General features: G+C 65.2%; 7 protein-coding genes across 7 annotated transcripts in view; 3 read left to right on the forward strand and 4 right to left on the reverse strand.

The window, feature by feature from the left end:
• The first annotated feature begins 61 nt into the window (after positions 1–61).
• Positions 62–988, forward strand: MICPUN_112679 (selenoprotein). Its single transcript, XM_002507925.1, has 2 exons — positions 62–569; positions 636–988. Exons 1-2 carry the CDS (start codon positions 87–89, stop codon positions 792–794), a joined length of 642 nt encoding a protein of 213 aa, XP_002507971.1. The 5' UTR covers positions 62–86; the 3' UTR covers positions 795–988.
• A 4-nt stretch (positions 989–992) lies between these two features.
• Positions 993–2,993, reverse strand: MICPUN_84428 (predicted protein; the record flags this gene model as incomplete). The annotated part of the gene is made up of 1 exon (XM_002508215.1): positions 993–2,993. One exon carries the CDS (start codon positions 2,991–2,993, stop codon positions 993–995), a length of 2,001 nt encoding a protein of 666 aa, XP_002508261.1.
• A 440-nt stretch (positions 2,994–3,433) lies between these two features.
• Positions 3,434–4,312, forward strand: MICPUN_60805 (predicted protein; the record flags this gene model as incomplete). The annotated part of the gene is made up of 1 exon (XM_002507926.1): positions 3,434–4,312. The coding sequence occupies one exon, from the start codon at positions 3,434–3,436 to the stop codon at positions 4,310–4,312; it is 879 nt and encodes a 292-aa protein (XP_002507972.1).
• Positions 4,313–4,345: 33 nt separating this feature from the next.
• On the reverse strand, positions 4,346–5,889 carry MICPUN_53124 (predicted protein). The gene is made up of 2 exons (XM_002508216.1): positions 5,731–5,889; positions 4,346–5,604 (listed from the first exon to the last, which is right to left on the reverse strand). Exons 1-2 carry the CDS (start codon positions 5,851–5,853, stop codon positions 4,384–4,386), a joined length of 1,344 nt encoding a protein of 447 aa, XP_002508262.1. The 5' UTR covers positions 5,854–5,889; the 3' UTR covers positions 4,346–4,383.
• Positions 5,890–6,124: 235 nt separating this feature from the next.
• On the reverse strand, positions 6,125–7,855 carry MICPUN_60807 (predicted protein; the record flags this gene model as incomplete). Its single annotated transcript, XM_002508217.1, has 1 exon — positions 6,125–7,855. One exon carries the CDS (start codon positions 7,853–7,855, stop codon positions 6,125–6,127), a length of 1,731 nt encoding a protein of 576 aa, XP_002508263.1.
• Positions 7,856–8,000: 145 nt separating this feature from the next.
• MICPUN_60808 (RNA binding protein) lies at positions 8,001–9,482 on the reverse strand (the record flags this gene model as incomplete). The annotated part of the gene is made up of 1 exon (XM_002508218.1): positions 8,001–9,482. One exon carries the CDS (start codon positions 9,480–9,482, stop codon positions 8,001–8,003), a length of 1,482 nt encoding a protein of 493 aa, XP_002508264.1.
• A 128-nt stretch (positions 9,483–9,610) lies between these two features.
• MICPUN_60809 (hypothetical protein) overlaps positions 9,611–10,220 on the forward strand; it is a gene marked incomplete at both ends in the record, with an annotated part of 942 nt that continues 332 nt past the window's right edge. Inside the window, one exon of the mRNA XM_002507927.1 lies at positions 9,611–10,220. This exon is cut by the window's right edge and continues 332 nt beyond it. Within this exon, the coding sequence (XP_002507973.1) occupies positions 9,611–10,220 (610 nt within the window).

Below are 10,220 nucleotides of genomic sequence, written 5' to 3' on the forward strand. Positions count from 1 at the left end.
ACCGCCACTAGGGTGCCGCAAATCTTTTTATTTTTCGTCGACGTGGCCACTCTTCCCGGCACGCATACGCGCGCTTCGAGTCAGAGATGGCGACCGTAGTATCACTGAGGGTGGTTGCGCACGTTCCCACGGGCGCCGCGCCCTCGGGATCCGCGAGGCGCCGGGGTGCAAACAGGGTGCCGGGGTGCAAACAGGAGGCGCAGGATAGCCGCAGGATAAAAAGCGTCGCGGCAAGATCTTCTCCAGTGGACGTCGAGGAGCCCGAGACGAAGACGGAAGCCTTCGACGATCCTCTCGCCGACGTGTTCAAGCAGCTCTACCCCGGCGGCGGCGTCAAGCGCATCAAGTGGGGGGTTTTCAAGGAGGACGTCGACGCTTCTAGCGTCACCACGACCGAGGAAGAGCAGGCGGAGTTGCGTGCGGAAGCCGCGTGCAGCCTCACCAACATCGACGCCGACGAACGGGCGAGGCGCGGAAAAGCGGGAACCGCGTTCGGGATCGCGTGTGCGCTCATCGCCGCGGTCCAGCTCGCCACCGGTGCGCCGCCCGCGCAGCGAGCCGTGATCGCCGTCCCCCTTTTCCTCGGCCTCGGCTTCAAGGGAAGCGAGGCGACGGGCTTGTGAAACATCGCGCAGGCCGGCGTCTGGGACGTCGACGGAACCGGCCTGCGCGAGATCGAGGACAAATCCGTGGCGCAGAAGATTCGCGATAAGGTGAACGCCTTCAACGGCGCGTCCGTCGCGATCTCGACCGCGCTCACGATCGCATACATGGCGATACCGCTCACGCAGTGATTCGTGTGAGATGATTCTTTAAGCGAAGGACAGACGACGCCGCGCCGACGTGACCGGCCCGCCTCACAGCGCCCACACAGGGCGTGGGCGGATGCCGCGATGTGCGCGCGACGCGTTTCCCGCGAACCAACGTGTACCGATGGATAATATTAGCACCAGTGCTACGCTCGCACATGTAAGACTGTCATTTCAACATCTCTATTGCTGCTCGCTCTCCCTTTTGGCTTTGGCGATGTGCAGCTCGGCCATCTGCGAGTCGGACACGTCGCCCGGCGCGGCGGTGAGCAGGCATTGCGCGGTGGCCGTCTTCGGAAACGCGATGACGTCCCTGATCGACTTGGCCCCCGCGAGCATCATCACCAGCCTGTCGAGTCCGAACGCCATGCCACCGTGCGGCGGCGCGCCGAACTGAAACGCCTCCATCAGGTATCCGAACTTCTCCTCAGCCTCCTCCTTCCCCAGCCCGATGGCGTCAAACACCTTCTCCTGCACGTCCCTTCGGTAGATGCGGAGCGATCCGCCGCCAACCTCCACGCCGTTGTATACGAGGTCGTAGGCGATGGCCCTGGCCTGCTTGATGTCCCCGCCGTTCGCCACGTCCTCCTGGTTGGGCGCGGTGAACGGGTGGTGCAGCGCCTCGAGCCTGTTCTCGTCCTCGTTCCACTCAAACATGGGGAAATCGGTGATCCACAGAACCGCGTGCTGGCCCTCGGGGACCATGTCCAGGGTCTTGGCGACAAACTGACGCACCCGATCCATCGCCTTGTTCACGGTGCCCTCGTCGCCCGCGCCGAAGAGGAGCAAGTCGCCGGCGCCCGCGCCGCACCGAGCGATGAGCTTCTCCGCCACGGGCTGGAGACCCTCGCAGAGCGCCTTGCCGCCCTCGAGCGTGACGCCGTCCTCGCCGACGCGCGCGAACGCGAGCCCGCCCGCGCCGCCCGCGATCGCCTCGTTGAAGACGTCGCCCTTGGGCTTCAGCCTGCTGTTGCTTATCCTCGACCCCTGCGGAACCGCGATGGCCTTGACGACGCCGCCCGCCTCGACGGCGCCGGCGAAGAGTTTAAACTCGGTACCCGCGACGACGTCCGCGAGCTCAGCCATCTCCAGGCCGTACCGCACGTCCGGCTTGTCGCTGCCGTACTTGCTCATGGCTTCCGCGTAGGTCATCCGCCTGAACGGCCTGGGGAGATCCACGTCGGCGCCCTCCTTGAACGCGGCGCACATGAGATCCTCGCCGAGGTTCAAAATTCCGTCCATGTCGGTGAACGACATCTCGATGTCGAGCTGGGTAAACTCGGGCTGGCGATCGGCCCTCAGGTCCTCGTCCCTGAAGCACCTCGCCACCTGATAGTACCTATCCGCACCCGCCACCATGAGCATCTGCTTGAACAGCTGCGGCGATTGAGGCAGCGCGAAGCACGCGCCGGGCTGGAGCCTCGAAGGGACGAGGTAATCGCGAGCTCCCTCGGGGGTAGACCTCGTCAGGATCGGCGTCTCAACCTCCAGGAAATCGTGCGTATCCTCCAGCACCTTACGAAGCGCGCGGACGGTCTTGGCCCTGAGGCGCAGGTTGCGGACCATCTGCGGTCTGCGAAGGTCCAAGACGCGGTTCTTGAGTCGAACCTCCTCGCGCAGCTCGTCGTCGTCACCCTCGGGGGCGCCGCTGATTGAAAACGGGAGCGACTTGGCCACCGTGTTCAGCACCGTGACCTTGTCCGCGGCCACCTCCACCGCGCCGGTCGGGACCTTATCGTTCGGCGCGGTCCTCTTCTTGACGCGACCGGTGACGCACACGACCCACTCGGCTCGCATCGCGGCTAGGGCGTCGGTGGCTTCCTTCGGGGTGTCCGCGTCGGAGACAACCTGCACGAACCCGGTGTGATCCCTGACGTCGGCGAAGACGATGCCGCCCATGTCCCTCTGCTTGTCCACCCATCCGCACAGGGTCACGGTCCTGCCCTCGTCCTGCTCGCGCAGCGTGCCGCAGGTCTGGTCGCGCGCGGGCCACTGGAGCGCGTCGGGGAGGAGGTTGGCGGTCTCGACGTCGGCGTCGGCGGCGACCGCGCGCGGGGGGACGACGGCGGCGGTGAACCGACGCCTGTGCACCGCGGGGACGGCGACGCCGCTGCGAGCCGAGGGGCGGGGCGCGGGGAAGCGCGTGAGGCCCAGGAGCGACGCGGATGCGGCCGCGGAGGTCATGATTGGAGACGACGCGTGAGCGACGTTCCGAGCGCGATTCTCGAGAGCGGATTCGCGGACCCGGGAGAGCGGGGACGAGCGAGGCGCGCGCGCGGCGGCTAGGGAGCGGGCGAGCGCTGAGCGGGTCGAGGAGAGACCGAATATGCTTGACAGATTCGTCGCGGCCAGTCGCATGGACTCGGGCGCGGCACACAGTGAGCCCTTTCAGAGACGGCCCTTAAACCCTCTTCACGCTGGTCTAAGATAAGGCCGGCACCGGTCTCGACGGCCCAACAGATTTAAGATTGAGGTCGACACCACCGCGCCGCGCCTAGAAATCCTCGACGGGAATGATGGGCGCCCCCGCGAAATTCGTGTCGTCGATGCGCGTATCCGCACCCGCGCCGCTCGCCCATCGGCAGCGTGTCGCGTCGCGTCCCCGCCTCGTCTCCGCGAGGAAGATGGCGGATAGCCCTTCCGCGGGTCCGCCGCGGGGGTGCGTTCTACCGGTCTGCCGTGCCGCGCTCTCCGCATCCTCCGCCACCTCGGATGAGGACCAGGACCCGCCCAACCTGACCGGCTACCCCTTCGGGGTCAAACGCATCCACCTGGCGCTCGACCCGTACTCGCGCATGGCGATGCCCAACCGACGCGGTGGCGAGGAGGTCCAGAAGCGACCGACGAGCGACATATTCTGGGCGTTTCTCATGTGCTTCGTCACCCTCGCGACGCTGGGGCTGGTGGATCGGTACATGCACGTCACGCACGGGCTGCCGTTCATGTCCGGCGCGTGGGGTACCATCAGCGTGCTCGCGTTCGGTACCGTTGAGAATCCCGCGGCGAGGCTGTACAACTGCGTGACCGCGACGGTGGCATCGGCGTTCATCGTCGCGACGATGGTGATGCTCTTCGGGTCGTGCTGGTGGACCCGGGCGCTGTCCGTGGCCACCGCGCTGGGTTTCATGATGTGGACGGGCAGCGTGCACCCGCCCGGAGCGGCGGCGATCATGGGATGCATGGACCAGGCTGCGTTCCAACAGCTGGGGTACTGGTACGTCTTGTATCCGGTGCTGTTCGGGTCGCTGTTCGTGCTGTTCATGGGTCACCTGACGCACAAGCTGAAGCACCGGTACGAGTTCATGGTTGGGGGTTTGTTCGGCGACGGATGGGTCAAGCTGAGGCGCGCGGAGGAGAATGATCGGAACAACGAGCGCCTGGAACAGGCTCTAAACGAGTGCGAAAATTGCACCATCTCGTATGACGAGGACGACGTCTTGGGAACTTACACCCTCGAGCGAGAGGACAGCCAGATAGAGTACACGGAGGTTAGACGCGAGTAGCAGGTAGTAGCCCGGGCTGCGTTCTATCGACGTGGTTCTATAGACACAATTCTTTAAAACTGCACCCCTCCCTATTTCGCGATCCTCGCTGAAGAACTCTTCTTCTCCGCGATTCCGACGAGGTCCTTCACCCTATCCTCGTTAGCGCTGAGCCTCTCCTCGATCAACCCGATGCTCTTGGTGAGCACATCCAGTTGACCCACGATGTGACCCAGCGTCTGCGCCAGCGCCTCGGGGATGGCACCGTCCCCGCCCGCCGCCGCCGGCTTCTTCACCGGAGTCTTCACCGGCTCCTTGTTCTTATTTTCCTTCAGAGGCGGCGTTGAACCAGCCTTCAGCCCCTCCATCGCGCGCTCGGTAGACATCACGGGCGCCGCTCTCGGATCATCCTTCAAGATGGGCGCCTCCGCGGTGAACGGCGCGGGCAGCTTCACATCCGTCGCGCCTGCGTGCTTCTTCAGCACCGCGTCAAAGTTTGTCTTCCACACCATCACCGATTGGTCCGCGCCGCCCGACGCGAAGAACGAGCCGTCGGGGGAAAACTCCGCGCACGTGCTCGGCCCATCGTGCCCGTTCAGGGTGTAGAACAGCTGACCCTCGCGCAGGTCCCAGACCTTGACCGTCCCGTCGTCCGACGTGGACAGGAGGAAGTCGCCCGAGGGATGGAACGAGAGCGAGTTGACGCGATCGCCGTGCGCGGCGTGGTAGTGCTGCACCAGCTTCTGCGAGCGAATGTCCCAGACCTGAATCGTCCGGTCGTCTCCCGCGGTGGCGATGGCGGCGCCGTCGGGGTGGAACTTGGCGCACCGCACCGGGGCCTTGAAGTCGTCGTAGATGAACGCGCACCTCTGTCCGCGGACGTCCCACAGCCGCGCCGTCTTATCGTCGGAGGCGGACACGATGAGGCCGTTGTCGTGGTTGAACTCGGCACAGCGCACCCAGTTGATGTGGCCGGAGAGGGTGTGCAGGAACTTGCCCTCGGGGGCGCCCCAGATCTTCACGGTCTTGTCGTCGGCGGCGGAGACGAGTAAGGTGCCGTCGCGGGAGAAGGAGACGGACCTGATGCACCCGCCGTGCGCCGATTTGAGCGCCTTGGGCTCGTACAGCCCGACGATTGAAGGGGTCCACATCCGGATGGAGCGATCCCGCGAGCCGCTCGCGATGGTCGTGCCGTCGGACGAGTACGCCACCGCCGTGACGGCGTCGGTGTGGCCGCTGAACTTGTACGCCCTGGCGTTTGGAACCCCGGGGCTCCATATCATGAGCGAGTGGTCCTCGGACGCGGTGACCAGCTTGCGGTAGAGTCGATCCCAAACGCATGGTGAATCAGAAACGGGTGACAAAGGGAGAGGAAGAGGGATGGAGATGGAGATCAAGTGGGAGAGGGAGAGGGAGAGGGAGAGGGAGAGATGCCAAACCTGCTTGAGATTTGGCTTGAATGCGCAAGCGTGGACGACGCCCTTGTGGCCCTTGAAGTTGTGCTGCAGCGTCGGGTCCTCGACGGTCTCTTCCGGCATGGGGACACCGCCGAAGCGAACCATCTTGCCGTGTTCGATATACGCTGGTTCGAACGCGCGGGGACTCTGTGGCGCGCGGGGCGCTGTGTCGATGTTGAGAGCCTTTCGCGAAAAAGTTTTGGGAAGGAACGGCTAATTCGTGCCGAGTGCGAGGCGTTTTTGGATTTTGCTTTTGCTGGTTCGGGGTGCCCCTCGAAGCACAGGGGGCGCGGGGGGGCGATGGGGGCGACCAGGGGCGATGTTTTTGGACGTTTCCGCTCGATGGTTTACATGATGGTCTCCACGCGTGATCCTCCTACTGGTCTGGTCTGGGCGGTGCGCCTCTGGGTTCGTCGGCGTTGTCACCCAAACGGCGCAGCACCCAATCACCGTCCACATCTTCGAAGAACCTCGGCCGCCAAGGCCCCTCGCCGGCATCCTTCCTCCGCCGCCGCTCTTTCCGCTCGGCTTCTTCGACCCTGCGCTTTCCCGCCCGAGCCTCGTCCCACGCGCCCCTGTTCATCGCGTCGATGACGCTGCCCCACACCCTCTCGCTCGATTTTTCGTCGCCCGGAAGTTGAAAGGCGACGTCGGCTTCAACCTCCTCGGCAGCGGCGGCCTCCTCGGCGTCGTACAGAACGTGAACTTTCGTCGTCGAAGGCTCTTTCACGAAGACGCACGAATCGTAGGCGCCGTCGATCGCGAATAGCGTCTCGGAAGGTTTCAGTACGTTAAAGACCCTCCCCTTGATGCTTCGCTTCCTTCCGTGCGTGACCTCCGCCCTCAACATGGTTTGCTTACACTCGACGAACCACGTCTGGGTAGAAAGGGACGTCTTCATCCTGGGTAGAAATTTCCAGAGGAAACCGCAGTAATCGCTCTCGTAAATTTCACGACGATCACGCGGCCCCACCTCCCACATACGTCGTCCGAGCATTTCTACCTCGACGGCGTGGACCCCCAACAACCGAGGCCTCGGCTGGAAATATCCACGAATCACCCAATCGCCGTCACCGTCGCAGTGAAATGCGGTGATGGGAGGATGATGAGACACCTGTTCGATGACCGATTTTACTTTGCAGCCGCCTACCAGTTGCAGCTCGTGTCTCGCAGTCTCACCAAGTATCGGGTTGAACGGCTTTTGCAGGTGTCTTGGAACGTCCAAATCGCAGATGATGGACCGGACGACGCGGAGTATATTTCCCTCTGGGGTGGCGCCGTCGGGAAACACGCCACAGTCCCCGTCGATCGCGGGATCCGCGTAGTCCTTCTCGTTATCCGAGTCGCAAATACTGAGACGCACGGTGCCCAATGCCCTGCCGAAGTCCCTGTCTGTCTGGCAAAACATCCGCGCCGCTCGGCTCGGCCGAGGCTCCCCGTTCGACCTTCGGAGCGTCGACTCGCCCCGATGATGCGTTCTCAGCGTGGAGTGGCCACTGTGCCAACGGATTGGAGTTCCGCCAAACCCGGTCAGGTCGAGTGCACCACCCGCCGAGTAAATGGCGCGCCCCACGGCTCGGAGCATGCGCATGCCGGCGGCGACTTTCGCTAGCCTGGCCGCGACGCCCAGTCGGCTCTTCGTCCTCTTCGAGGCGCCCGGGGTGTCGTCCTCGAGCCGGTCCAGGGCGTCGTCTTCGAGGTGGGCGGTGGCCTCGGAGAGCGCGCGCCACGCGTCTGGCGTGCACGCGTCGCCGTCGTGGTCCTTCGGGTCCCCCCCGTCGCCCCGGGCGGTCGGCTGGGGCGAAGCGAGCGTGGCGAGGCGAGGAGGGGGCGGCGTGCGTTGGGAGCTCCGCGAGCCGGCGGCTCCCACGGAGCGCTCACTCGACCACGTGCACGTGCTGAAATCGCTCTTCGCGCTCTCATAACCGTCGTCGTCGTCCTCCTTATCCTCCTCACTCGGCTTGTTGCCGTTCTGGAGGAGCCCTCCCGTCGGTGTTTCAGGCGGTGTCTCCAGCGGGTGCAGCGCCGCCTCGGCGAAGCTGGCGGTCAGACGGTCATGAGAGCGCCCCGTGAAAGGCTCGCAGATGCGCCCAATGCAAGCGCCCATGATGCACGACACGCGATACTGCGCGTGTGACGCGTGTGAGGCCGCGGCAGCCCCCCCTACTCAGAAAACCTCGTCGTCGCGAAGTTATCGGACCTCCCAAAGCAGCTTCCCCAAAGCAAGCCAGATTTTGTTTAAATCCCAATGGCTAACTGACGACAGCCACCGCGCCCTCGCCCGCCTCGGCCTCGCCATCCTCCTCCCCTTCCGGCGGCAGGTACCTCACGTATATCCGCCGCCCCTCGAACGTCCTCCCGTTCATTCCCGACGAGCAACGCACCGCGGCGTCCTCCGCCGTGTTCCCCCCGCACGCCCCGCCGCCGCCGTCGCCGCCGTCGAGCGCCCCGCCGTCTTTGAACTCGAGAAACACGCACGCGTCGTCGAAGACCCTCTTGTGCGATATAAAGTCGGGGTCCCACCTCGCCAGACGCGCAGCCTCCGCGTGCACCGCCTCCTCGATCTCCCGTCGCGCCAACGCGTCGTGCTCCTCGCGTATGGCCATGTACACCGCGAGCCTGGCGGACGCCGGCTCCAGCAGCGGCCAAGCCGCGTCGGGGACGACATACGTCGCGGACTCGCCGGGCTTCTCCGGTGCCGCGTCCGGGTTCATGCGGCGGCACACGAGCCGACGATTTCGAACCCTGATGCCGGTGAGCACCGTCTCCGCGACGGCGGACAGGCGCGGGTCCTTGTACTCGAAGAACGCGTGACCGGTGGGCCGACCGTTCTCGTCGGGCATCACCGCGAACGACTTGAGCTCGCCGACGCTCTGCAGCACCTGCCGCACCTGAAGATCGGTGTGCAACGGGTGGAAGCCGCCGCAGTACATCTTGTGCGGGCCGTTGGGCGTTCGCCGGGGAAGCCGCGGCCACTCCGAGGGGAGGGGCGGGGGCAGCGGGATCTTGACCTCCTTGCCGTCGACGATGATGGTGCCAATCGGGAGTTCCTCGCCGATGAGCTTTACCTCATCCTGGGGCGGAGCCTGCCCGCGCATCGCCCAGATCGGGTTCCTCGCCGCGTCGTAGTCCTTCGGCCGCTTGATGATCAGCTTGGATCCGTTGAACACGATCCCGTCGAACATCAGCGCCGACTCGGCGTCCTCGAGCCTTCGAAACTCGATGAACGCGAATCCCTTTTCGTGAGTGATCGTCGTGTTCACCACCGAGGGCCCGCCCGAGGGGTCGATCGCGGCGCCGGAGTTGACCATCGCGTTGTTGAAAAACGCGTGCAGCGCCTCGTCGTTGACTGGCTTGGGCAGGGACCCGACGTAGAGACGCCGCGACTGCCTGGTGTGCTGCGCGTAAGCGGCGTCCCTCTGCGCCTCGGTCATGCCCACGCCCCACGCGGGGGGCATCCCGGGGTACTTGCTGTTCACGTCCGCGCCGCTTCCCATGCCGTGAAGCTGCTGCTGTATGGCGGCGGCGGCCCTGGCTGCGGCAGCCTTGGCGGCGGCGACGCTCATGGCCGAGACGCCTGCGGCGGAGAAGTCGGGCTGCCCCGCCGATTGTGATGCTGCGCCGGGGGGAGGGGGCGGCGGGACCTCCTGCAGGTCAGGCGCCTGCACGCCCATTCCCGGGGGAATCCCAGCCCCGCCGCCCCAGCGGCCTCGCTTATTCGCTCGCTCCGACATGCTCGCCGCGAGTGTGAGCGGACGTTAAGATCCCTAAAAGTGAAGGTACGAAGCTGACTGCCAGACGTAAAAAACTCGACCTGTCACCTGTCGCCACACTCGCGCCCGCAGAGTCGTCGGGGCCGTCGATGGCCCCGTCCGAGACCTTCCTTAGACTCCATGAACTCAGTCGGAAGAGTCGCGGGGCGGAATACATGGATGCGGCGGCGCTCCCGTCCGCGTCTCATCTGGAACGGGAGTTCGGGCTCTTCAACCCCGAGGGCAGCGGTTGCTGTCCGACGGTGGACGCGACAGGCGCGGTGACGTGCACTTGCTCGGGCTGTGAACGCTGGAGCAAGTACGTCGCGGGTACCCTCGGCGAAAGATGGCCCACGTACAAGCAGTACGAGGTCCTCACCGCGGAGTACGTCGCTCAACTTGCGCGGTACCTCCGCAGCAGGAGGAGCGAGATCATCGGCGCCGACGACGTCGGCGAGCCGCTTCGAAGCTTAAGGGTTTTGGAACTCGGGGCGGGAGACGGCCGGCTGACTCGACACCTACGCGAGGAGCTCGACGGTCACTCCGTCGAGGTGTACGCCACGGACGACCACTCGCTGGGTCTCGCGAGAGGTTCCGCTCACGGCGTCGTCGCCGCCGACGCGCTTGACGCGATTGCGCTCGCGGGCGGCGCCGCGAGGTCGCCCATCGACGGGTCGTCCAACGTTCCGGCGGCGTGCGACGTCGCGCTGGTGTGCTGGC

The sequence above is a fragment of the Micromonas commoda genome, chromosome 8 (genome assembly GCF_000090985.2).
Source record: "Micromonas commoda chromosome 8, complete sequence".
NCBI lineage: Eukaryota > Viridiplantae > Chlorophyta > Mamiellophyceae > Mamiellales > Mamiellaceae > Micromonas > Micromonas commoda.

What these genes read in the sequence shown, in the direction of transcription:
- MICPUN_53124 (XM_002508216.1), bottom strand. Translation starts at nt 5,853, where the DNA reads ATGGTTCGCTTCGGCGGTGTCCCCATGCCGGAAGAGACCGTCGAGGAC. An exon ending in TCAAGCCAAATCTCAAGCAG is followed by an intron (nt 5,605 to 5,730) that starts GTTTGGCATCTC and finishes CTCTACCGCAAG; the next exon opens with CTGGTCACCGCGTCCGAGGA.
- MICPUN_112679 (XM_002507925.1), top strand. Translation starts at nt 87, where the DNA reads ATGGCGACCGTAGTATCACTGAGGGTGGTTGCGCACGTTCCCACGGGC. An exon ending in CGCAGCGAGCCGTGATCGCC is followed by an intron (nt 570 to 635) that starts GTCCCCCTTTTC and finishes AACATCGCGCAG; the next exon opens with GCCGGCGTCTGGGACGTCGA.